The sequence below is a fragment of the Diceros bicornis genome, chromosome 14 (genome assembly GCF_020826845.1).
Source record: "Diceros bicornis minor isolate mBicDic1 chromosome 14, mDicBic1.mat.cur, whole genome shotgun sequence".
NCBI lineage: Eukaryota > Metazoa > Chordata > Mammalia > Perissodactyla > Rhinocerotidae > Diceros > Diceros bicornis.
This window is the reverse complement of record NC_080753.1, coordinates 35,434,157-35,459,042: the sequence shown is the minus strand read 5'-3', so window position 1 is coordinate 35,459,042 and position 24,886 is coordinate 35,434,157. Positions and strand designations below refer to the sequence as shown.

The 24,886-nt window shown below is 42.6% G+C and overlaps 1 protein-coding gene across 4 annotated transcripts; it reads left to right on the top strand.

Moving 5' to 3' along the window:
• Positions 1-19,594: 19,594 nt before the first annotated feature.
• LOC131413911 (HLA class I histocompatibility antigen, A alpha chain-like) lies at positions 19,595-23,272 on the top strand. Of its 4 annotated transcripts, XM_058554906.1 has the most exons (8): positions 19,595-19,811; positions 20,119-20,385; positions 20,623-20,898; positions 21,519-21,794; positions 21,920-22,033; positions 22,453-22,485; positions 22,626-22,673; positions 22,840-23,272. In XM_058554906.1, the coding sequence occupies exons 1-8, from the start codon at positions 19,610-19,612 to the stop codon at positions 22,842-22,844; spliced, it is 1,221 nt and encodes a 406-aa protein (XP_058410889.1). In that variant the 5' UTR covers positions 19,595-19,609; the 3' UTR covers positions 22,845-23,272. The 4 variants fall into 4 exon arrangements, with proteins under 4 accessions (XP_058410889.1, XP_058410891.1, XP_058410890.1 ...); XM_058554908.1 differs by lacking the exon at positions 21,920-22,033; XM_058554907.1 differs by lacking the exon at positions 22,626-22,673.
• The last annotated feature ends 1,614 nt before the right edge of the window (positions 23,273-24,886 follow it).

Genomic DNA, 24,886 nt, shown 5'->3' with positions numbered 1-24,886 from the left:
CATCAACTGTTGCACACAGCAGGGGTTCAGATTTCACAGTGTGGTCCTGGCAAATTAACTACCTTCCAGGAGAAAAAGAAGCAATCTTCAGAAAAATAAAATAGATTCCAGATTTTCTAAGACATAATATCTTTGACTCCCACTTTTAAATTAAATATTACTGGATATGCAAAGAAACAGAAATGTGTTACTATAATGAGAAAGTCAACAGAAATGTATTCCCAGTGTGCCCAGATGCTGGATTTAGCACCTAAAGACTTCCATACAGCTATCGAAACATATTTAAAGAATCAATTGAAGATATGTTGAAGGAATTAAAGGAAATATTGGTATTAAAAAGTGAACAGGGGCCGGCCCCATGGCTTGGCGGTTAGGTGCGCGCGCTCCGCTGCTGGCGACCCGGGTTCGGATCCCGATCGCGCACTGACGCGCCGCTTCTCTGGCCATGCTGGGGCCGCGTCCCACGTGCGGCAACTGGAGGGCTGTGCAGCTATGACATGCAGCTGTCTACTGGGGCTTTGGGGGGAAAAAATAAATAAACAAAAATTAAAAAAAAAAGTGAACAGACAGTAAGTCTGAACAAAGAAATGGGAAGTATAAAAAGGATCAAATAAAAATTCCAGAACTGAAAAGAAAATAAAAATAAAAGTTCATTGGATGAGTTCAACAGAAGGCCTGAGAAGCAGAATAAAGAATTAGTGAGGATGAATATAAATCCATAGAAATTACCCAATCCAAAAAAACACAGAGAAAAGAGATTGAATAAACACAAATAAAACCTCAGAAACCCATGAGAGAATATAAAATAAGGCAAGTAGACAATCAGAGTTCAAAAATGAGAAGAAGGAGGGTCTGGCCCCCTGGCTGAGTGGTTAAGGTTCCACATGCTCTGCTTCGGCAGCCTGGGTTCGCGGGTTCAGATCCCAGGGGCAGACCTGCTCCACTCATCAGCCATGCTGTGGAGGCATCCCACATACAAAATAGAGGAAGACTGGCATGGATGTTAGCTCAGGGCTAATCTTCCTTAAGCAAAAAGAGAGGAAGATTGCCAATGGTTGTTAGCTCAGGGCGAATCTTCCTCACCAAAAAAAAAAAACAAAAAATGAGAAGGAGCAAAAGAGCAGAAAGAAGATTTGAAGAAAGCATGTTTTAAAGTTCTCCAAATTCAGAAACAACTTTAGTTTATAGCTCCAAGAACCTCAACATACACCAAAAGAGATAACCACAAAGAGGGCCACAACTAGACTCATCCAAGTCAAACTGATGAAAACGAAAGATAAGAAAAATTCTTGAAAGCATCAAGAGATAATGAACCTTACATACAGGGTGTGGTGGTTTTAAAATGTTTAAAAATTCTTTAATATTCCTTCCTTCAGAAGGTAGAACTAACTCCCTTCCTCTTGAGTGTGGACTCAATTCAGCGACTTACTTCTAAAGAACAGAATAAGGTGGAAGTGATGTTATGTGACTTCAGAGGTTATGCCATAAAAGGGACTATGGTATTTCTGCTCTCTCTTCCTCTCTCTCTCTCTCTCCCTCTCTCAGATCATTTGCTTGGAAGAAGCCAGGTCCTAATTAAGGACCATCTGACATTTGTCTGGCTGGCTGTGAACATTGCTATGGACCAGTGACTTCTTTGTTCCTCCTATTTCCGCCTTTCTTAAAGCCCTATAGTGCTTATTCCTTTATCTGTCCCATAGCTGCATAATAGGTCTGTTTTGGGATGGGGACAGATAACTTGTCTTGTTAGTTCACAGATCTTCAGAACATGAGGAACTCTATGTGAAGAGCCTCACTTACATAAACACACTCAGTGAGCCTCATCTGCATCGGACCTGATATAGATGATGAGATTTTGGACTTTTCACTGATTCTGTAATGGGATGAGATTTTTTGGGTCCTTAGGCATGAAGCACACTATTTTGCATGTGGAGAGTGGCAGAGATTCCCTCTTTGACTGAACTTTAGTTAGGCTCCTCTGAGCCCTCTGTTTGACTAGGCTTTGACTTGTGGGCTTCAATATCCATCTTTGCTTCACCCCGTTTTAGCAGAAATCCTATTAATTCAGTTTAGCAGGAATCCTTGACCCTGGATATCTGGTCAAATTCCTCATACCCCACCATGCACCAGATAATATTAGATCACTCTGGCCCGCCTTCAGCAAGAATCCTTTTAGGACAGTTTAGCAAGAACTGCCCTATCCACATAGGAATTTTCTATCAACTGACACCCTCCTCCTTGTGTATATCCTCATTTTTCCTTGTATTCATAGTTGAATCCAATCTCTCTCCCCTACTGCAAAACCCTTGAATAAAGTCTTCCCTACCATTGTTTAACAGGTGTCAGAATAATTTTTATTTCTTTGACAGAGAAATGTAAATAATTAGTGGCCAGAAGATGGACTGTGGTGGTTTTCAAATGTCCACAAATTCTTTGATACTCAAGAAGTAGAGACTAATTCCCCTCCCCATGAGCGTGAGCTGGAATTATTGGCTCACTCCTAATGATAGAATAGAGCAGAATTGATGGTGTGCAACTTCAGAGAATAGGTCTTAAAAGTCATTGTGATTTCCTGTTTAGTCTACTCTCTTTTGAAACACTATTCTGGGTTAAGTCACCTGCCATGTTGTGTGGACACTCAGCTAAGGAGACAACCACATGGCAAGGAACTGAGGCTTTTGCCAACAACCACATGAATGAGCTTTGAAGTGGATCCTTCCATGATAATCAAGCCTTTCAGTTCTGATTGACATCTTGATTGCAACCTTATGAGAGACCCAGAGCTACAACCACCAAGCTAAACCACTCCTTCTTCCCTCACCTACTGGAAGTATGTGAGGTAATAAATCTTTTTGTTTTAAGCTGCTAAGTTTTTGAGTAATTTGTTACAAACCAATAGATGACTAATGCACAGAGGAACAAGAATGCAATCAATGGCTGAGTTCTCATTAGAAACAAAGGACACCAAAAGAAATTGGAGCAACATATTCAAAGTCCTGATAGGAAGAAGGTACCAACCAAGAATTCTATATCCACTGAAAATGTCCTTCAAAATAAAAATGATTTTCTAAATTATTCATATTGTTTCTAGAATTCTATTTTAATTTTTTATTAGCTTTTTTTGTATTATTTTTATAGTCTTTGTCCTAAGGATTACAATATACATTCTTAACTTTAAACAGTCTACTTAGAGTTACTAATGTACTATTTCACGTAAATATAGAAATCTTGCGACCATTTAGGCCTCTATATCATGCTCATCTTGTATGTTATAAGTGATATATGTAATACATCCATGTAGGTTAAAATCCCCACAAGGAAAAGTTATAATTTTAGTTTTAAACAGTTACATTTTTAAAAGTAACAGGAAAAGGGCCAAAGAAAAAGAAGACATGGCCTTTTGCATCTAGCTAGATATTGCCATTTTTGATGCTCTTCATCTTTTCTGAGAGTCTGACTTTCCATCTGGTATCATTTGACTTCAACCTGAAGAACTTCCTTTGCCATTTCCTAGAGTATATGTCTGTTAGTGACAAATTCTTTTAATTTTCTTTTATCTGAAAATCTCTTTATTTGGCCTTTATACGTGATGGACATTTCTGCTGGATATAGAATTATGGATTGACTTTTTTCTTTCAGGTTATTAAAGTTGTTGTTCCACTTTCTTCTGGCTCTATGCTTTCTGATGAGAAGTCCTCAGACAGTAAAGGAACAAGAAAAGAATCAAAAACAGAGAAAATGTCATGTGAGTTGTAATATCTATCATATCAACAACTACCGGAAATCTCATGGATCACCACTCCAATTAAAAAGCAGAACATGTCAGAATAGGTTAAGAAACAAAACCCAACTATATGCTGCTTACAAGAGATGCACTTTCATTATAAAAACACAAGTTGAAAGTAAATTGATGGAAAAAGATATGCCATGCAAACAGAAACCATAAGGAAGCTGAAGTGGCAATATTAATATCATAAATAAAAGAGATTTCAAAATAGAATGCATTGTCAGAGATAAGGAGAGACATCACATAATGATAAAATGTAATAAAATTAGAAATTTCACAATTACAAACACAAAGGAGATCAGTAGTTGCCTATGGCTGAGGGTAGAGAGAGAGGATCAAATACAAATGGGCATGAGGAAGCTTTTTAGGATAAGAGAACTGTTCTATGTGCTGGTTGCGGTAGTAGTTCCGTGGTTATAAACAATTACTGATATTCATCTAACTGTTCACCTCAAGTCAGTTAATTTTATTTCATGTAAAAACATTAAGAAATTTTAAAATGTGATGAGAAAGAAGGCAAAGTAAAGACATTTTCAGATAAATAAAAACAGAATTCATTGCTAGCCGTCCTGCAATAAAGTAATTTTAAAGGAAATCCTCCAGGCTAAAGGGAAATGACACTAGATGATATCTCATATATACAGATAGGAATAACTAACAACAGAACTATACATAATATTATGTTTATGTACATTTTTCTTAATTTCTTTAAAAGTCATAAGACTACTTAAATCAAAAAGTATTGCACTGTATTATTTAGCTTATAATGTATATTGATGTAATATATATGTCAATAATAGCATAAAGGTGATTAAGTGGAACTATATTGTGGCAAGTTTCCTAATTTTACTGGATGTAGTTCAATGTTACCTTAAGTAGATTGTGAAAAGTTAAAAATGCAGGTTTGAATTCTTACAACAACAATAGAAATAAATACAGCTAAAAAGCCACTAGAAGACATAAAATGATAAACAAAAAGTATTTTCTTGAAACAAAGGAAGGTAGGAAAGGAGGCACAGGAGTGAAAAGGACATGAGAAAATTCAAAAACAAATAGCAAAATGATAGACCCAAATCCTACCATCTCAACAACCATATTAAATATAAATTGATGAAAATTCCAATCAAAAGGTTGAGATTATCAGACTGGATAAAGACATACTATGTGCTCCATACAATGGAAAAACTTTAAATACAAAACCAAAAATAGGTTAAAACATAAAGGGTGAAGGAATATGCCATGTAAATAGAAAGTGTAAGAAAACTGGAATGTCTGTATTACTATGAAGCAAAATAGACTTTAGGAGAAGGAGTATCACTAGAGATAAAGAAGAACTTTTTATAACTATAATAGGTCAGTATCACAAGAAGACAAAAGTAATAAGTGTATAAATTCCTAACTATAGAGCTTCACAATAGATAAAGCACAAAGTGTCAGAAATGAAAAAGAAATAGACAAATTAACAATTATATTTACAGATCAGTACTCCTATCTTATTAATAGGAGAAGTAAACAAAAAACAAGTAAGGATATAGGAGACTGAAATATATTGTGAGCCAACTTGACCTAATTCACATGTATTGAGTACCATATCCAGCAAGAATAGAACAGACATTTTTTCAGATGTACAAGGAACATTCATAAAAATAGATCATATTCTGGTGCTAAAACAAGTCTCATTAAATTTAAAGGGATTTAAATTATAGAGTATACTCTCTGACCACATGACATTAAATTAGAAATCCATAACATGAAGATATTTGGAAAATCCCCAAATATTTGGAAATTAATCAACACACTTTAAGCTCAGGGGTTATCATGACTTAAAGAAGAAATCACAAGAGAAATTAGAATTCTTTTTAATGGAATGAAAATGTAATCAAAATTTGTAGGATTCAGGAAAAGCAGTGTTTAGAGGGAAATTTATAACATGAAATGGATAATAGACTATTCTGAACAACTTAAGCAAATAAATTTGATAACTGATATTAAATGGACAAATTCTTTTAAAGACACAAATTACCAAACCGAATTAAGAAGAAACAGGAAAGCTAAGTAATCCTAATGAACTAAAAGGAATTAAATTCATAATTTAAAAATATTCCACAAAGAAAACTCCAGGCTCAGAAGGCTTCACTGGTGAATTCCATCAAACATTTAAGTATTGACACTAGTCCTACACAAACTCTTGGAGAGTACAGAGGAGGAAGAAACACTTTCCAAATCATCTTGTGAGGCTAGTATCATACTGATACCAAAACCAGACAAAGATATCAAAAGGTAACTTCAGACCAATGTCTCTCAGGAATCCTGAAGGAAATATCAGCAAATTGAATCCAACACATTGTGACCAAGAAACTTTTATCTCAAGATGCAAGTTTGGATGAACAGATAGAAATCAATCTAATGTATCACATTAATAGAATAAAGAACAATGACCATAGGATCATCTCCATGCAGAAAATACATTTAAAAAATTCAACTCCCATTCATGATAAAATCTCTCAGCAAACTAGGAATAAAAGGCCACTTCTTCAATTTGGTAAACGGCATCTATGAAAAACCTACAGCTGAAATCATACTTTATGGTGAAACTGAATACTTTCTACTCAAGATATGGAACAAGGCAAGAATGTTTGTTTTCACCATTTCCCTTATACATTGTACTAGGGGTGCTAGCCAGAGTATTAATGCAAGAAAAAGAAATAAAAGGGATATAGATTAGAAAGATGAAAAGTACAGCTGACATGATCATGTACGTAGAAATTCCTCAGGCAGATAAAGATTCAAGAACTAATAAGTGAATTTAGCAAGACTGTAGAGTACAAAGTCCATTGTATTCCTATGAACCAGTAATGTAAAATTAGGAAAATGAAAAAATTTTAATTCTATTTATAATAGCATCAAAGTAAAATATTGAGATACTAATTTAAAGAAAGTGTGCAAGATTTGTACACTGAAATCTACATAACACCTCTGAGAGAAAGTAAAGAAACACCAAATAAATTGAGAGAAATATGATATTCAAGGATTGGAATACTTGATATTGTTAAGGCATCAATTCTCCCAAAATTGATCTATAGATTAAATGCAATTCAATCCTCAATCCTAAATGCCAATCAAAATTCTAGCAGATTGTTTTAAAAAGAAATTGTCAAGCTTATTCTACAATTTATATGCAAATGCAAAGGACTTCGAATAGTCAAAAATAACTTTTTGAAAAGAAGAAACTTGGAGGATGCACACTGCCTCATTTCAAGACTTACTATAAAGCTCCAGTAATCAAAACAAGGGTGTTGGCATAAGGATAGTCGAGATCAATGGAATAGAATCAAGATTGCATAAATAGAACTGCACATGTATGCTCATGAAAAGGAGTCAAGGCAATTCAATGAGGAAAGGATAGTTTTTGCCACAAATGATGTAGAAACAAATAAACACAAGGAAAAGAACGGATACCATATACAAAAACTAACTTGAAATGAAGTACATACCTAAATATAAGACCTAAAATTATTAAGCTTCTAAAACAGTGCTATCCAATAGAAGTATCATTTGAACCACAAATTTGAGCCATAGATGTCATTTTAAATTTTTTAGTAGTCACATTTAAGAAAAGTAAAAAGTAGTAGGTGAAAATAATTTTAATATTTTATTTAATCCAAAACAATCAAAATATTATAATTTCAGCACATAACCAATAAAAAGATTATTGATGAGATATTTCACATTCTTTTTCTCATATTTTACTTTTCTTGAAATTATTGTTTTGAGCCTCCAGGAGTTGAAAATTCCTTAATTTTCTGCCCTGCGATGTGGTGACTTTCATCCAGATCCAGCTAACCCAGGATTTGCTGACCACATCAAAATCACTTACCCCTCACACTGGATGCAGGAGAGAGTGAGCACAGAGACAGAGCTGAAGGTAGGACCCCACCTCAGCTCCCTCCCTCCTCTCCCAACTTCCCTCCACTCACAGGCCCTTCATCCCCCTACAATCTCTAGGATTTCATGAATCCCCAGGCACAAATGGGGTCATGAGACATACAAACCCAGATCCGCACAATTTCTCTACAGGAAGTCCTTCCTGAAGTCTGCCCACTCCCATTCCTGCTGTAGCCTCAGTGCTTTCCCCAGTAGAGCCCCAGGTCTGTGCAGAGGGTGATCCTAGGACACTCTTCCTCCCTATAACCACAGGGCTCACTCCGTCACCTCCTTCAGGACTTAGCTCACCTGTCACCTCTCAGGAAAGCCTCCCTGAGGATAATATTTAAAATTACAACCAGTTCCTTTATCTTCCGTATCTTGTTCTTTTTCTCTCAATCACTCTTTACTTACTTGCACCCTCATCATTTACTTCAATTGCTTTGTTGTTTATTGTCACTGTCTTCCGTCAGCATGTAAGCTCCATGAGGCAGGGATTTTTCCCTGAGTTGGTTTGGTACATCCCAAAGTGCCTATTATAGTTCCTGGCACAGAGCAGATGCTCAATAAGTATTTGTGAATGAATGAAGAAGTCTAGGGACCAGATCTCCTCAAAGCTGAGACTGACACAGGAGAGGTGAGTGGTTCCCTGGTAAGTGATTGGGGGAGGGGGTGTCTCTTTCTGTTGGGAGGGGAAGGAGATACTCACTAGCTTATCCCAGGTCAGGAGCCAAGTAGACAGAAAGCCACACAGAGCCCCTCAGCACTTCCCATGCAGCCAGAAGCACATGTCCAAGGACTAAGCCAGACCACCAGCTGCCTCCGCAGACTCTTACACTCCAGAGAGCACCCTGGCCAGGTCACAGTGTTCTTAGCTGGTGAAGTCCTCCAGGTCCCACTCTTATCTCCAGAATCTGCTGATTCTGTGCAGCTGGAAGACGTGGTTCAGCTGCAGCCTGTGAGACTCTGGGGAGCCCTCCCCTGATCTGTGACAGCCAAACTCATAGGTCAATCAGCAGGGCCAGAAATTACATTTGGGTCCAGGACTGCAGGACTTTCAATTTCAGGATTTCGAGGTGGCAGGCAGCAAGGCCTGAGAGTCCAGACAGCAGGTCAGTGTCTGCTTAGGTCCACAAAGGGGAAGAAGAGGCAGGAATGCCTGGTTCTGGGCTCTAGTGTTGCCCTCCACACGCCAAGAGTGTGAGTGGTCTGATGCCTGGGCAAAAGGGTCCACCCTTGGCATCCCTGGGTATGGTGTTTGGATGCCTGGGTCCTGGAGGCCTGGGGAGGGGGAAGGGATGCATTCAGGCTCCAGGGGAAATGTCAGGCAGAAGCCTGGGCCCCAAATCATCACTGATCTCTTTGCAGCCCACTGTGGGCTCCAGGCTTCACCCCAGGTCCTGCCCTCCATGCTGCAGGAACTCCAGCAGCCTGGCAGCTCGTGCTCTTTTTGGAGGAGTGGATTCTGCTGTCTTAGCAAACACAGAGAAGGTGTCCAGGTAGCTGAGGGCTGTGAAACGGATGGACTCAGATACTCTGTAAATTCTTCGCTCAGGGAGTGGGGATTCTGGAAACCCTGGAATCAGGGCCCAAGGCTGTCCCCTCCAGGGAGGCACAGGTCTTGATCTCCCTCCTCTCAGTTCTTTGATTCTCCCTGTTACTCCAGCATAAAGCGCTTGGGGGTGGAGGGGAGAGTCTTGCTCTGGAAGAGGGGAAGCCACTTATCACCTCCCCTCTCCTCTTATTTTCCCTTTCTTCCGTGTCTGTGTGAGTTATACGACACCTGTAAGTATGGAAAAATGCCTAAACTTAGGTATAGTTTACCAGCCAATTATAGACCTAACACCTGTGTAATTACAACCCACATAAATATAGAGACCTCATCACCCCAGCCAGGAGCCCTTGTGTCTCTCCCCACACAGAACCCATCTCTCCCTGCACAGGTGTCCACTAAGCTGATCCCTTCCCCTGCCCCTTTCCTCTCTGGTTCCTCCACCTCCACTCCTGTTGGCCTCCATCCTCCTAATATCCCTCCCTCTTCTCATTTCTCCAGGAGCTTCCTCATCTTCGTAGGCCGTTACCCTAGGGATCTCTTCCTCCTCCTCCCCCTCTTCCACCCTTTCCTAGGGATGGAGGATCCTCGACTGATTCCATGGAGGAGGAGCCTTCATCCCTGAAAGCAATAGCAGGTATAAATGACAGGGACTCCGAGGTTCAAGGTCTCAGTCAGTAGACTGAGGGCACCCTGTGTGTTTGTGGGGTCCACCCCAGACCTGGGAACCAGCTGTTATGACCTGGAGATCTGTTCCTCCCTGAGTCCAAAGTCCATGGTCATTCAGTGGAGAGGAAAACATCTGCGTCAGAGTGTATTTTGGGAAACAACTCAGACTCTGAACCTGACACTGGATGGGGGCTCCTCCTTGTGTGCACAGCCCTGTCCTGCTGCTGGGGGCCCAGGGTCGACACTGGGGAGGCCCTGGAAGAGGCCAAAGGGGAGCTCTGGTCTTCTGTCCTCAGCCCTGTGGCCACTTGAGGGCGCCACCACTCTACTCTCTCCTATTCCCACAGCCTGGGGAGAGGATGGGTTGTGTCTGAGTCAAGCAGAGGTGGCTGACCTGGAGGCTGGACATCAGTGGGGCTTGAAGATACCTTCTGAGCAGCCCCGGGGCTCAGGCTCAGGGGTGGGGCAGGGATTGGAGGAGAGGAGAGCTCTGGAGCCCTGCCCTGCATCTGAGGTTTCCATCCTTTCTCCCTACAACCCCTATCTTTAGGCCCTTGATAGCAACACTCTGGAAAACTGAAAAGTAGATAATGTTTTTCTTCCACTCCCCATTCCTTTCCTGAGGGTTATTAAAACTAGACTACTGGTAGTGAACACAATGTAGCGTATACAGAAACTGAACTATAATAATGTACACCTGAAATTTACACAATGCTATAAGCCAATATGACCTCAATAAAATAATCTTTCACTACATCGATGATTAAAAACATAAACAAACTCTTTTATTTTAGAATAAGTAGTTTGAGCTTTACAGAAAAGTTGCAAAGTTAGTACAGAGTTCATGTCCATCCCACACTCAGTTGTCCCTGTCGTTAACATCTTCATCACTCTCATATACTTGTCACAACTAATGAAGCAATATTGATACATTATTGCTAAACTAAGTGCTTTATTTGAATGTCATTAGTTTTTCTTTTTTCTGTTCTAGGATCCCATCCACAACACCACATTAAGTCCCAATCATGCCTCCTTCAGGCTCTTCTGGCTGTGACAGTTTCTCAGACTTTCTTTGTTTTTGATGACCTTGACATTTTTGAGGAGTACTGCTCAGATCTATTGTAGACTGTCTCTCAATTAGAGTTTGGTTGACTACGGCCATGGGTTTTTGGGAAGAAGACCACAGAGGTGAAGTGCCATTCTCAACACAACACATCAAGGGTGTATAATACCTACTTGATTGATCACTGATGATGTTAACCTTCACCACCTGGCTGAGGTCGTGTTTCCCAAGTTTCTTCCCTGTTAAATTCCTTTTTTCTTCATCCCTTTCATACACCAGTCTTTGGAAGGAAGTCACTATGCGCAGCAAACACTTAAGGGGTGTTCTGCTATAAACATTTACACACAGGTTTTTGTGCCAATGTAAGTTTTCAAATGAGTTGGGCAAATACCTAGGAGGATGATCAGTCTATGCTTAGCTTTATAAGAAACTGCTGAATATCTTCCACAATGGCTGTGCTACTTTGTATTCCTGCCCACAATGAATGAGGGCTCCTGTTGATCCACATCCTGGTCAGCACTTGGCATTACCAGTTTTTGGATTTAGGATATTCTAGTATGTGTATAATGGTATATCACTGTTGTTTTCATTTGCACTTCTCTAATGACATGTGATGTTGAGCATCTTTTCATGTGATTATTAGCCATCCATATGTATTCTTTGGTGATGTATCCGATCAGATTTGCTCATTTTTTAATTATTTGTTTCTTTTTGGTGGTTTTAAGGGTTCTATGTATATTCTAAAACAAGTAAGTAATCAGATATGTGATTTGCAAATATTTTCTCCTGGTCTGTGGCCTGAGCCCTTTTACTGATATAACAGTATACATTAATGCATAGATACATTTTAATGGGAATAGAAATGAGAAATTGCTAACTGTGATGGTTTCTGGGTAGAGGACTTGGGTGAATTTTTGTATATTCTTGTATATTCTTGAGTATCATTTGAATTCTCTTGTGTGTGCATGAATAATGTTTTCAAAAATAAATTACATTAAAAGTCATTACACTTGAAAAACTCTGGACAGATCACCCTCAGATCATGTGTTAAGACTCAGATTCTGATCCTCTACTCGAGGACCAATCATCTCTTCACTGAACTCTTTTGCTTTAGAATGTGCATTTCTTAAAAAGGTGGGCTGCACTGTATGGACCAATCCTCCCACTGAATACAGCTAAAAATGCCATGTAAACTACAAAAACCATCTTCTTAAAGTATCAAAGAGCTGACAAGATACTAATAAATGACCACACCCCCAAAAAGAAGGGAAAGATCCTGGTTGGCCTCCACAGAGAACAGCGTCCTGAGAAATGGAGAAAAAGCTCTGTAAGTTCATTGCCCAGACATGGAGCCCAGCACTTCCAGCTCTGCGCCCCGAGCTCTGGACTTTCCTACCCATCTGCTTCCCTTTTAAAATTTAAACAAAGCATTTAAATTCTGATTATGATGTATATGTATAATGTACAATATTTGTGTTATAATGTATGTGCACTGTAGAAAATTATAAAATGTTAAAAGTTATAAATGACAAAGTAAAAATAACTGCTATCCTCACACTTGGAGATATTGTGTTGCATTTTCTCCTAGTCTAGTATATATCCTCCTGCTGCTGCCCCAGTGCTGGAACTCTCTCTCTAAGTTGATGAGCACAGAGCTCAGTGGCCCCCAACCCTTCTCTCTCCAGATGCCATTTCCTGAGGCAGTTCACTCTCACTCCTCCTGAGGGGGCTGTTTCTCACTTTCTCCTCCCTCCTCACCCTTGCACTCCTTCCCCACTCGCTACTCTAAGGTGATGAGTTTATCTCTTTTCCCACTCAGAGGAAAGAAGGACTCAGGTGAGAACTGTACCACCATCTCCCCACACCAAGAATCTGTACTTGCATCCTCTGCCTTCACAGCAGTGATGATGGATAGTCCTGCTCCTGTCTAAGGCCACCTCTCAGCTTGAGCACAGGATCAGGTCCCCTCCCTCCCCTGCATCATTAACCTCCTGCTCTCTACTGGCTTATTCTTTCCTGGATACAAACATGATGTAATATCTCCCACTGAGAGAGAGAGAGTAACAGAGAGAGAGTAAGAGAGAAAGAGAAAAGAGAAAGAGAGAAAGAAAGCAATTAAATAAATTGAAACAAAATCCTCCCATAAAAATCCACTACTCAATCCCATGTCTCCTTCCAACTACTGCTCCATTTCTATGACACTCCTTATAGGACAATTCCTGAGTCCATTCTCTCACCTACTGTGTCATCTTTTTATTTTTACCAAATGTTCATTTGCACATAGTTTAAAATGTCCAATACTTCTACAAGGCTTGTTATGAAGACAGATGCCCCCTCCCCCATTTCCTGAATCTCAGAGACCACTAGTTTTAGTTCTTTTAGCTGATTCTCTAATTGTTACTTCTCTGCTATAAACAGAATACTTCTAATACTCCTTGTTTTTCATTTTATGCATCATCTTTAGTGAATTGGCTCTTCTTTCACACACCTCCATCCTCCCAATATAATTACTTTATAATTTTGACTATTTCAATGTGTAGTGTCTGCATTATTATGATCATGTAAACATTAGTCACAACTAAGCATTTAGTAGATATGATTATTTTTCCTTTCTTGAATCAACTTTCTATGTTCCCTGGAGTTAATAAATACCTTGTTTCCCCATTTGCATAGTTTCTGTTGTATTCATTACTAAATCATTCCACTACTCTGCCCAGAGTCTAAATGTTCATGAACGTATTTGAGCACATCAGTTATTCTACCAACTTCATCTTTGTGAAGACACCTGTCCCACACCCCTCAGTCCTGCCACATGTGGACTGGTTCCCTGCACACCTGGGGCAGGGCTGACATCCTGGATCTCCTTCACCCCAACCTGGGCAACCTTTTGCCTATCTCATGTTCTAGCTCCCTTGTTGCCTGGATCTCATTTTTCCCCTTTTTTGGTTTTCTCCATTATTGTTCCCCACTATGCCTGGTAGTATACTGAGAAAGGGAACATGGAAAGTAAAACATTGAAACCCTAAAAATCAGAAATGTCTTTAGGCTGCCCCAGCCCTCACTCACATCTTGACTTGGTATAGAACTCCATGTTGGAATATTTTTTCCTCAGAATTTGGAAGGCATTGCTGCAATGTCTACTAGCACCAGGCTTGTGTTGGCTGCCTCTTAAAGTTTTCAAGGTCTCTTTTTTTCCACCCTCTTTATGAAATTCACTGGGATTGTCATGGTATGGGTCTGTTCTCAGCTACTCTAGTAAGTACCTGATCAGGCTATTCAAAATGTAAATTTTTTCGTGTGAACTCTGAGAAGTTTTTTTGAAATTTTTTTATCATTTCCTACTCTCCATTATTTCTGAAACTGGTGTTATTAACATGTTGGAATCCCCTGATTGACAGACTAATATTCTTACAGGTCTTCTCTCCTGCTTTGTATGACTTTTCCATCTGTGCTACTTAGTGGGAGTACGACTTTAATCTTCCAGTTCATCTGCAGAATTATTCATTTCTATGGTGATATTTTTAATTTCCAAGGGCTCTTTCTTGTTCTATGATTGTATATAATTTATAAAGTTCTGTTTTTGTTTCATATGTCATATATCTTCTACATCTATTACATATTATTGATAATAGTCATAGGGGACCTGTTAGGTCACCTGGGTATCTGCTTTCCTGACATCATGAACTTTTTCCTCACAGCACTTGGCTCAATAGTGATTTCATTTATCTTTGTCATTTCTGCTATATGTCCATCTCTCATGACAACTCAAGCTCCACCAGGGTCTTATTTTGCTCTTCACTCTATCTCCAGAGTCTAGCTGATCCTGATCCACTGGAGGCCTCGAAATTCACGCTGGATGATGGACTTTACTGTGGTTTGGGCAGTTAATTCACACTGTCCCTTGGTGTCCTTCTGAGCTCTGAGCCTAGTCGCCTCCTGTCATAAAACGTTCTGTAACATTGAAACAGTTCATTTGCATGGAGTGCAGAGCCATCCTGCCACAAACATTGGACAGGGAACCAATGGAAGACGAGTCAACAAAGCTCTGAGAGAAAATCCCTGGGTTCAACCCTGGCTCCAGCACCTCCTAAACCTCTCTGAGTCTCCCTTTCCCTGTCTGTACAAAGGGATCACATGTTGGTGCCTCATGGGTTTGCTTTGAGAATTAAATTTGACCCTCTATGTAAACCATGGCATCATTGCCTGAGACGAGTGTTCCTCTTTTCATAGTTGCCATCATTATACTCATTACGTCACTTAGATGTTTCATTCTTTGCTTTTATAAACCATAATTCAACAAGCATCCTTGAATACATATTTTTGAGAACATGCATGATTATCTTCTTAGAATAAATTCCTAAATAAGAAATTTCTACATCAAAATGTAAGCACAGGGGCCAGCCCCGTGGCTTAGCGGTTAAGTGTACGAGCTCCGCTACTGGCGGCCCGGGTTCGGATCCGGGCGCGCACCAATGCACTGCTTGTCTGGCAATCCTGAGGCGGCGTCCCACATATAGCAACTAGCAAGATGTGCAACTATGACATACAGCTATCTACTGGGGCTTTGAGGAGAAAAAGGGGAAAAAAAAAAGGAGGAGGATTGGCAACAGATGTTAGCTCTGGGCCGGTCTTCCTCAGCAGAAAGAGGAGGATTGGCATGGATGTTAGCTCAGGGCTGATCTTCCTCAAAAAAAAAAAGGTAAGCACATTTAAACTGTTGAGACATTCTTCAAAAGGGCCCTTTAGAGCTTTGCTATCAGTTTTCAATCGTATCAATCTTTATGACAATATATTTTCCCTAACCTCTGGTAAATACTCTCATCATTTACTTTCATCTTTGTCAGCTGATAGATTTTAATTTTAATTCTCATTTCTTATTCACGTTCTCATTTTCGTTTACATTTATTTATCACTAAGATATTTGTTTGGCACTGTCATTTCTTCTTTTCCAAATTGTTTTCTAATATTCTTTATTTTTTTATTGAATTTCAGTTATTTTAAAATATTGAATTTAGAAAGAAGAAAAAGAAGCCCCAACATGGGGAACAGGTCTGACTCTTACACTGAGGCCTCAGTGTTGTCAGAAGCGGCCCGGTGCTCACCACTTGGCATGTCATTCTGTTGGACAGAAGTCACCTCACAGAACATCCACATCAGACAAGGACACTCTGAGACCATGACAAAGTGAGACAAAACAAGCCGACTACATCACTTTGTCTAAGCACACACAAAAACAAGGCACTATGCAACTCACAAAATACCAAACATCTCCCTGTGCTGGCTCATATGAGCAACCACTGCTTCTTTCCAATTACAGCTTTATCCTTGCTCTAGTCGGTCCTGTCTACTGACAAGATTTATTGAGATGCTCAGTCATAGAATTGCCCCCACTTCCTGACAACACCTAATCTAGAGTGAGCCCTGCCTCCACAGACCCTCCCGAAAATCACCCAACCAAAGCTTAAATCCTATATATGTTCTAACACTTTCACACTAAGACACCCTGTGGTCCCCAGTGGTGTGTGTTCTGCCTCACAGCAATGAGTAATAAACCCAGTTTGTTTGCCCACAGGTGTGCTCCTGGTGGCCTTCGGCTGAAGAACCCTGAGGCATGTTTTTACCCTTTTGTCTCTCAAAGCTTTTTATGTGTCTTTGAGTTTGAGTACAGGCATGTGTTTGTATCTTTGTGAGTGTGTGGTTGACATAGAGAAGTTTTATGTTTTTCTTTATGGTTTTTCATCTTTGGGTCATGCTTAGAGAATTCTTCATTCCACACCTGTAAAAATTTTTTTTTTAATTTTTTGTTTATTGCAGTAACATTGGTTTATAACATTGTAAAAATTTCAGGTGTACATCATTGTACTTCTATTTCTGCACACACTTATAAAAATTTAATGTATATTTTCACCTAGGAGAGGGGTCCAAAGGCGAAGGGAAATAGAATTGTTTACTTTTGGGGAAAGTATGGGAGGAGCAATAGATAAAGAATTCTAAGGAGGTGGAATTCTAAAGTTTAAATCATCTCTAAAATTTTACAAGTATGCCCACAGGGCCTACAAGGTATTTAATATACGTTGTGTTCAATAAATGCTTTCTTTTGGGCTAAGTGAAGACTTATGTCCCTGCTTATGTTCACCAGGTTAATGAAAACAACACCAAGAGTCCCAATGTGATATATACAAGGATTAGCTCCAGTGATGGGCATTTTTGAATCCTTATGAACTTCAGGTGATAAATCACGTTTTGGTTGATGTCTGTACACTCTAGTTGTTAAAATACATATTAATTAGACTTCTTGGGCATGCTATATTTTAAGGATATGTCTAAGACCCACATGGACAAATCCATGACTGCTATATGAAAGTCACTTTACTGTACCTATGAATCACACAGTATCATTTTTGGGGGAGAGGACCAAAAACTAAGAATATTCTAAATATGCACTGTCCAATATGGTAGCTACTAGCCACATATGGATATTTAAATTTACAGTAAATAAAATTAAAAATTCAACTGCTCAACACAATAGCCACATTTGAAGCACTCAATAGCCACATGTAGCTACTGGCTACAACGTTGGAAAGTGCAAATATAAAATAATTCCTTCATCACAGAACATTCTATTGGACAGTACTGCTCTTCATACTTTGTGGGCCTCATCAGATGCATTAGACCCATGTAAAATGAAAGGGCCAATATTATTTCTCTTAGAGATACATCAGATTTATGTCTGAGATATGAAGATATATTCAGCTGGTGTATAACAAAACCAAAATATGTTATCAGTGGTTCTAGTGCCTTCAGGAACAAACCGTTCCCAGTTCCAAAGGGAAACACCTGTCCCTCCACCTCCTTTCTCAGACTGAGAACACTCTCTGGCATCAAATTTCCAGGTGGCAAGTTCTCTTCTAGAGGAGAGCAGGGGCAATGCTCTAAGCTAAGTTTTGGGAGGCAGGGATTCCAACTCAGGGAGAGGGATTCTGGGAAATGAAGAGGAGGCAAGGTGGGGACTAATTGGGAGACTCTCCCTGGTTTATTCAGAACAGCAGTTCTCAAAGTGTGGTCTGTGAAATCCTTGAAGTCACTGAGACCCTTCCACGGGATCCATGAGGTCAAAACTATTTTGATAATATTACTAGACATCATTTGCCTTTTCACTATGTTGACATTTGCACTGAGGTACAACTTAGTAAGAATGGAGGCTGTGGTACCAAACTGCAACAGTAGTTATCTTCACCACCACTTACTTGGCAAGAAAGACAGAAAAAAAAGAACACATACTTCAAAACATCCTGATTGAAGCATTAAAAATTATTATCTTGACCAAATCATTATCCTTAAATCCACATTTTAAAAATATCTTACATGATGACGTGGGAAGTACACATAAAGCACTTGTGCTACATTCCCAAGTACTATGTCTCAAGGAAAATAATTTGTGTGACCTGCGCTAGCCTCTTTTCTATGGCATATCATTTTTACTTGAAAGAATGAATGAAAGAAACCATGATTATTTAGACTTGGTTAATTGGCACACACTTTGTCAAACTGAACATGAGCTTCTCCCTTAAAGAAAATCAGCTGACAATTGACAACTGACAGTATTTATTGCCTTGATAAAACATAAGCTCTCAAGAGAAAATTTGAATTTTGGAAAACTTGTGTTCCACCAGGTAAGCTTGACAGCTTCCCAGTACTGACAAACTTTTCTGTTGAGGTCTGTGGTAATATTAACAAATGTGGTATTTTGATAATTTGTAGTAAAATGTATCAACATGGGAAGATCTCTATAACTTAGTGAAACATTGTATTACTTTAAAAAATCATATATTACTACAAAAACCATTCAATAGGCAAAATAGGTCTGTGGATTTTAATGTACCAGAATAGGAAATATTCAATGATATTGTCTCAGGTTCCACTTTGCAAATAACCATTGAGAAACTACCACTTGTGTAGTTTTATTTTAGTATCAAAGTTGAATATTCACAATTATCTGAAAAAGTTAGTAAAAATAGTACTCCTTCATATTTGTGTGAGGCTGTATTTGTATTTTTTGATATACTTCAACCAAAATAACAGATTAAATGCAGAGCAAATATGAAAATCCAGTGGTCTTCTAATGAGATAGACGAAAAAGAGACTTGCAAAAACGTAAAATGTAAAAACACTCACTCTTCTCACTACCTTGTTTGTTTGGGGAAATTATTTTTCATAAAAGCATTATTTCTGTCAACTTGCAACGGGTTATGAATATTATTCTAAACAAATTAATAAAACCTTTTAAAAACTTTTTTATTCCTAACATGGTAAATATTGACAGATATAACCAACAATTATCCTTGGGGTCCTCTCTAATTAGTAAGACTATAGATTTCCTGAAACCAAATACTTGAGAAGCGCTGACTCAAACAGTCCCTGCACCAGGCCTCAGAGAGACAGTGTGACAAAGAGCTCTCGGTGCAGGAGGAGAGGGGTCAGGGCAAAGTCTCAGGTCCCCAGGTGTGGCTCTCAGGGTCTGGGGCGGGGAAGCTCGGTGTTGGGGAGCCCTCATCGCCCTGAGTTTCACTTCTGCCTCTCACAACGTGTGTCAGGTCCTCCTGCCTGGAGACTCATGACGCGGCCCCAGTTCTCACTCCCATTGCGTGTCCGGTTTCTAGAGCAGCCAATCAGCGTCTCCGCGGTTCCCGGTTATAAAGTCTCCACCACCGTCCGGAACTCAGATTCTCCCCAGATCGCGAGGATAAGGATGATGATGCCTCCAACCTTCCTCCTGCTGCTCTCGGGGGCTCTGGTCCTGACCGAGACCTGGGCGGGTGAGTGCGGCGTCGGGAGGAAACGGCCTCTGCGGGGGGCGGGGCGAGGGGACCGCGCGGCGGGGACGCAGGACCCCCGGGGAAGGCGCGTCTCCGCGGACACCCGCCCAGACACCCCACCTCGGCCCTCCCTGTCCTGACCCCCACCTTCTCCCGCCCCCTCCTGTCACCCACTTGGGTCTCCCGCCGCCCCTTTTCCGTCTCACGACCCCCTCGCCCTCTCCCCCCTCCCGGCCCCATCACCCTCGGACCCGGGGACCCGCCGGGAGGAGGGTCGGGCCGGGTCTCAGCCCCTCCCCGCCCCCAGGCTCCCACTCCCTGAGGTATTTCTACACCGCCGTGTCCCGGCCCGGCCGCGGGGAGCCCCGCTTCATCGCCGTCGGCTACGTGGACGACACGCAGTTCGTGCGGTTCGACAGCGACGCCGCGAGTCAGACAGCGGAGCCGCGGGCGCCGTGGATGCAGGAGGGGGCGCAGTATTGGGGGAACGAGACGCGGATCTTCAAGGAAGCTGCACAGAGTTTCCGAGTGGGCCTGAACACCCTGCGCGGCTACTACAACCAGAGCGAGGCCGGTGAGCGACGCGGGCCCGGGTCCAGGTCACGACCCCCGACCCCACGGACGGGCCGGGGTCTCCCCGAGTCTCCGGGTCCGAGATTCACCCCGAGGCTGCGGGACCCGCCCGGTTCCCCGACCCGGGAAGAGCCGGCGGGGACTTTTCCGCGGTTTCGTTTTCAGTTTGGGTTTCATCGCTGCGCGTCGGGGCGGGGGCGGGGCCGAGTGGGCGGGGCTGACCGCGGGGCGGGGTCAGGGTCTCACAGCTTCCAGACAATGTACGGCTGCGACGTGGGGCCGGACGGGCGCCTCCTCCGCGGGTACATGCAGGACGCCTACGACGGCGCCGATTACCTCGCCCTGAACGAGGACCTGCGCTCCTGGACCGCGGCGGACACGGCGGCGCAGATCACCCGGCGCAAGTGGGAGGCGGCCGGTGAGGCGGAGAGCTACAGGAAATACGCAAAGGGCCGGTGTGTGAAGTGGCTCCTCAGATACCTGGAGAACGGGAAGGAGACCCTGCAGCGCGCAGGTACGAGGGGCCGCGGGGCCTCGCGGTCTCCACTCGGGCTGGGCTGACATCCCACAGAGAGGGGAGGAAAATGGGATCAGTGTCAGAATCCCGCCCCTCGGGAGAGGGAGGAGTCCACCGAGGCTTCCATATTCTGTACGAATGACTCGCGGAGAGGCCCGCCCTTCTCTAAAAGACACTTAAGGAATCCAGTTTTTTCAGGAATAGAAGGGAAGACCATCCTTGAAATCGCCCATCACTGGTTCCCTTTGATTCTGGCAGCCATCTTGTGGCTGCCATCTTTCTGTCTCAAGGCCTTGTTCTCGGCCTGAGAACATCTTTGCAGGTCCAAATCCAGTTTTTCTGAGTCATTCATCCTCCACCAAGGTCAGGACCATTAGTCTGTGTTCTTCTCCTTTGAGACCTGATGCCTCCTACCCTGGGGTCTCACACTGATTCTAGAACTTTTCAAGGAATTGGAGAGTATATCCCAGATCCCCAAGTCCGAGCTGGTGTCTGTGTTTTGTGCCGCCTCTTTCCAAACCAATCTTCCTATCCATTCTCAGGATGGTCACATGAGTGCTGTTTTAGTGGCCCATGGAGGTAACTGAAAGTGTGAATTTTCGATTCTTCCTTCTCAGAAGCCCCAAAAAGACACGTGACCCATCACCCCATCTCTGACGGTGAGGTCACCCTGAGGTGCTGGGCCCTGGGCTTCTACCCTGCGGAGATCGCCCTCACCTGGCAGCGTGACGGGGAGGACCTGACGCAGGACACAGAGCTTGTGGAGACCAGGCCTGCAGGGGACGGGACCTTCCAGAAGTGGGCGGCTGTGGTGGTGCCTTCTGGAGAGGAGCAGAGATACACGTGCCATGTGCAGCACAAGGGGCTGTCTGAGCCCGTCACCCTGAGATGGGGTAAGGAGGGAGATGTGGGCTCAGAGCCTCTTCTCAGGGAAATCAGGAGCCCTTCTGGGGAACTTCAGCAGGGTTCAGGGCTGAGGCCTGAGGTCAGAGCCCTTCACTTTCTCTTGCCTTCCCAGAGCCACCTTCTCAGTCCATCATCCCTATTGTGGGCATCATTGCTGGCCTGGTTCTCTTTGTGGTCACTGTAGCTGTGGTGGCTGGAGCTGTGATGTGGAGGAAGAAGTGCTCAGGTAGGGAAGGGGTAGGGCCTGAGTTTTTTTTGTCCCACTGGGGGGTTTCAAGCCCCGTGTAGAAGTTTGCCTTGCCTTATTAATAGGAAGTGCCATTCATACACATGTACCTGCCACTCGGGGTTGATTGCTAACACTCTTTTGTAAAGCACTTGTGAAAACAAAAGACAGATTTTTTCACCATGATACTTCTGGTGCTGGGGACCTGATTCCTGCAACTGGAGATCAGAGGAAGGTCCCTAGTGATGACAGAGCTCCAGGAGGGCAATTAGTCCTGTCCCCACACATGCCCCTTCTTCACGTTTCCTGAGGCGGCCCTGGGTCTTCAGTCGTGGTTTTGGAAACTTCTTTGTGGTTCAGGACTAGGGGGTTCCTCTAGGATCTCATGACGGAGGCTTCTCCCTGTTTTCTTCCCACAGGTGAAAAAAGAGGGGGCTACATTCAGGCTGCAGGTAAGTTTGAGTCTGGTTGATCTCTGAGACCACTGGGATAGTGTAGACAGAGCCCATGGGGGAGCTCACCCACCCCACAGTTCCTCCTTTAGTCCCATCTCCTGTGGACCCTGACTATGTCCTGTTCTGTTCTACCCCAGGAAGTGACAGTGCGCAGGGCTCTGATGTGTCTCTCACAGATCCTAAAGCTGAGACCCTGGAGGCCTGAAGTGGGGGAGGAGCTGGGTCAGAGGGCACACAACTAGGTTATGGAAATTCTTTGAGTGGGGACCTGTTGAGCATGTGGTAGGCTGCTGACAATGTCAACACTTATGTGACTGACCTGAATTTGTTTATGATTATTTTCTCTCACAGTGTGAGACAGCTGCCTTGTGGGGAACTGAGTGATGCAAGATTTGTTCACGCTCCCACTTTGTGACTTTGAGATCCCCTGACTTCTCTTTTTACAACTGGCATCTGAATGTGTCTGCGTTCCTATTAGCATAATGTGAGGAGGAGGGGAGATTGGCCCACCGCCTGCCCACCATGACCCCTCTGCACAATGACCTGTGTTCTTCCCCTGATTGACTTTCCTGTTCTAGCAGAGGCCAGGCTGGGCCATCTCCATCCTTGTCTTAACTTCATGTTGCGCTGAGTAGTAATGATATGCTTCCTTATTGAAAATAAGAATCTGGATATGAATTTTTTTTTCTAATTCTTGTCGTAAGGCATTGATATGTTAATTAAAGGAGAAATTTCCTGAGGTTTGAGAGAGGAAACAAATGGAAGCACTGAGAACCTTCTAGAATTTGTGTGTTGACTGTGCTGAGTCTGGTGCAGGTGGGGACAGGAGAGACTGAGGAGCTGAGTGTGGACAGGGGTTGTGCCCAGTCACTGCTCCATGCATCATGGGCTTTGACGTGCTCCCTCCTCAGCTGGGTCATCTCTCTGCTCGTTTGTTTCGGTCCCCTCAGTAGAACCTTGTGCCACCAGGATCTGTCATCACAGCAACTCAGATGTCTATCACCTGGGCACTGTCATGTCTTCAGGACCGTGGACAGTGAGGGCTTCCTTTTGCCGGGTCACTCTAGGCTCAGGCCTAGGTCCAGACCTCAGCCCCTACCATTTCTGTGTTTATATTTTGTTCCTTCGGGTTTTTTTTTTTTTTTGGATTATTCCTGTTCTTTGTCATGATTAGCATGGTTTCATTCTCCTCTGGGCGTCCCCCGTCTCTGACAGCAGCAGGAGTCGTTTGGCCTGTCATTGTCCCCACAAGGCCCACAGTGGCCCCTGCACACAGGAGACTCTGGTATGCAGAGATGAATTTTTGGACTCATCCAGCTGTTGCCCTCCTTCTAGGGCTGTTTCCTGGATTGTTCTTTCCACCTTTTCTCCCTTCTCAAAGAGCCAGATTCTAGAATTAGCAGAGAGGAGGGATGTGATAGTTTCTAATCTTAGATAAATTCCTATTGGATATCTGTCTTCTCTGCAGCCTGCCCCCTCTCTCTGCCCTCAGCTCTAGTCATCCTAGTGCTGGCTCAGATCCAAACCCTTGGATTTACAAAGTTGAGTCTCCTTTAGATTCACAATTGGTTGGAAAATAGGACCCATAAGCCTAGGACTGTGCTTTCTGAATACAATTGTGTGTGTAGTGTGCAGGAGGGTGGCTGTGGGAAGGAGGGGAGAGCAGCACTTGTAAGAAAAGTACAGGCGGTATTGATGTCAGCGTGAGTGGACGTTGTGCTGTAGCTGCCACAAAACAGCATGTGACTTGAGGTTACATGAATAAAGATACTGTCTCTAGAATAGGGAGGTGCTCTACACTGATCATTCATTCAACTGATAATTGTTGTTTGCCAGATATATGACAAAATAATTTTGCATCTAGGAAACCTCAGTGAACTAAAAACAGGCAAAAATTGCCAGCCTTGTGGAGCATGTGTTCTAGTGGTGAGGGGCAGACTGTATGCTATAAGCATAGTAAAGGGGGAAATGTTTATGTTAAAAGTTTAAGTGCTTTGAGGAAGGTAACCCGGACTATAAGAGTGTGGGGACAGGGAAGATGGCTGTTTTACTAGGGTGGTCAGTGTGGGCCTCAGTGGGACGGTGACCTTGAGTAAAGACTTGAAGGACATGAAGGAATTATCCAGGAGGATGTCTTGGGGGAAGTTTTTCCAGGCAGGGGAACCTCCAGTGCAAATGCACTAGGGCAGGAGTGTCTGTGTGTTCAACGAAGAGTGAGGAGACCTGTGTGGCTGGAGCGGAGAGTAATTGAGATGAGGTCTGAATTACACCCAGGTCGTGTAGGCCTAGAGGATATTGGAAGGTATTGACTTTTCTCTGAGAAAGATGTGAAGTTACAAGATGATTTTGAACAGAAGAGTGACCTAGTGTGACTTCTCTTGAGAAGCATCCATCTGGT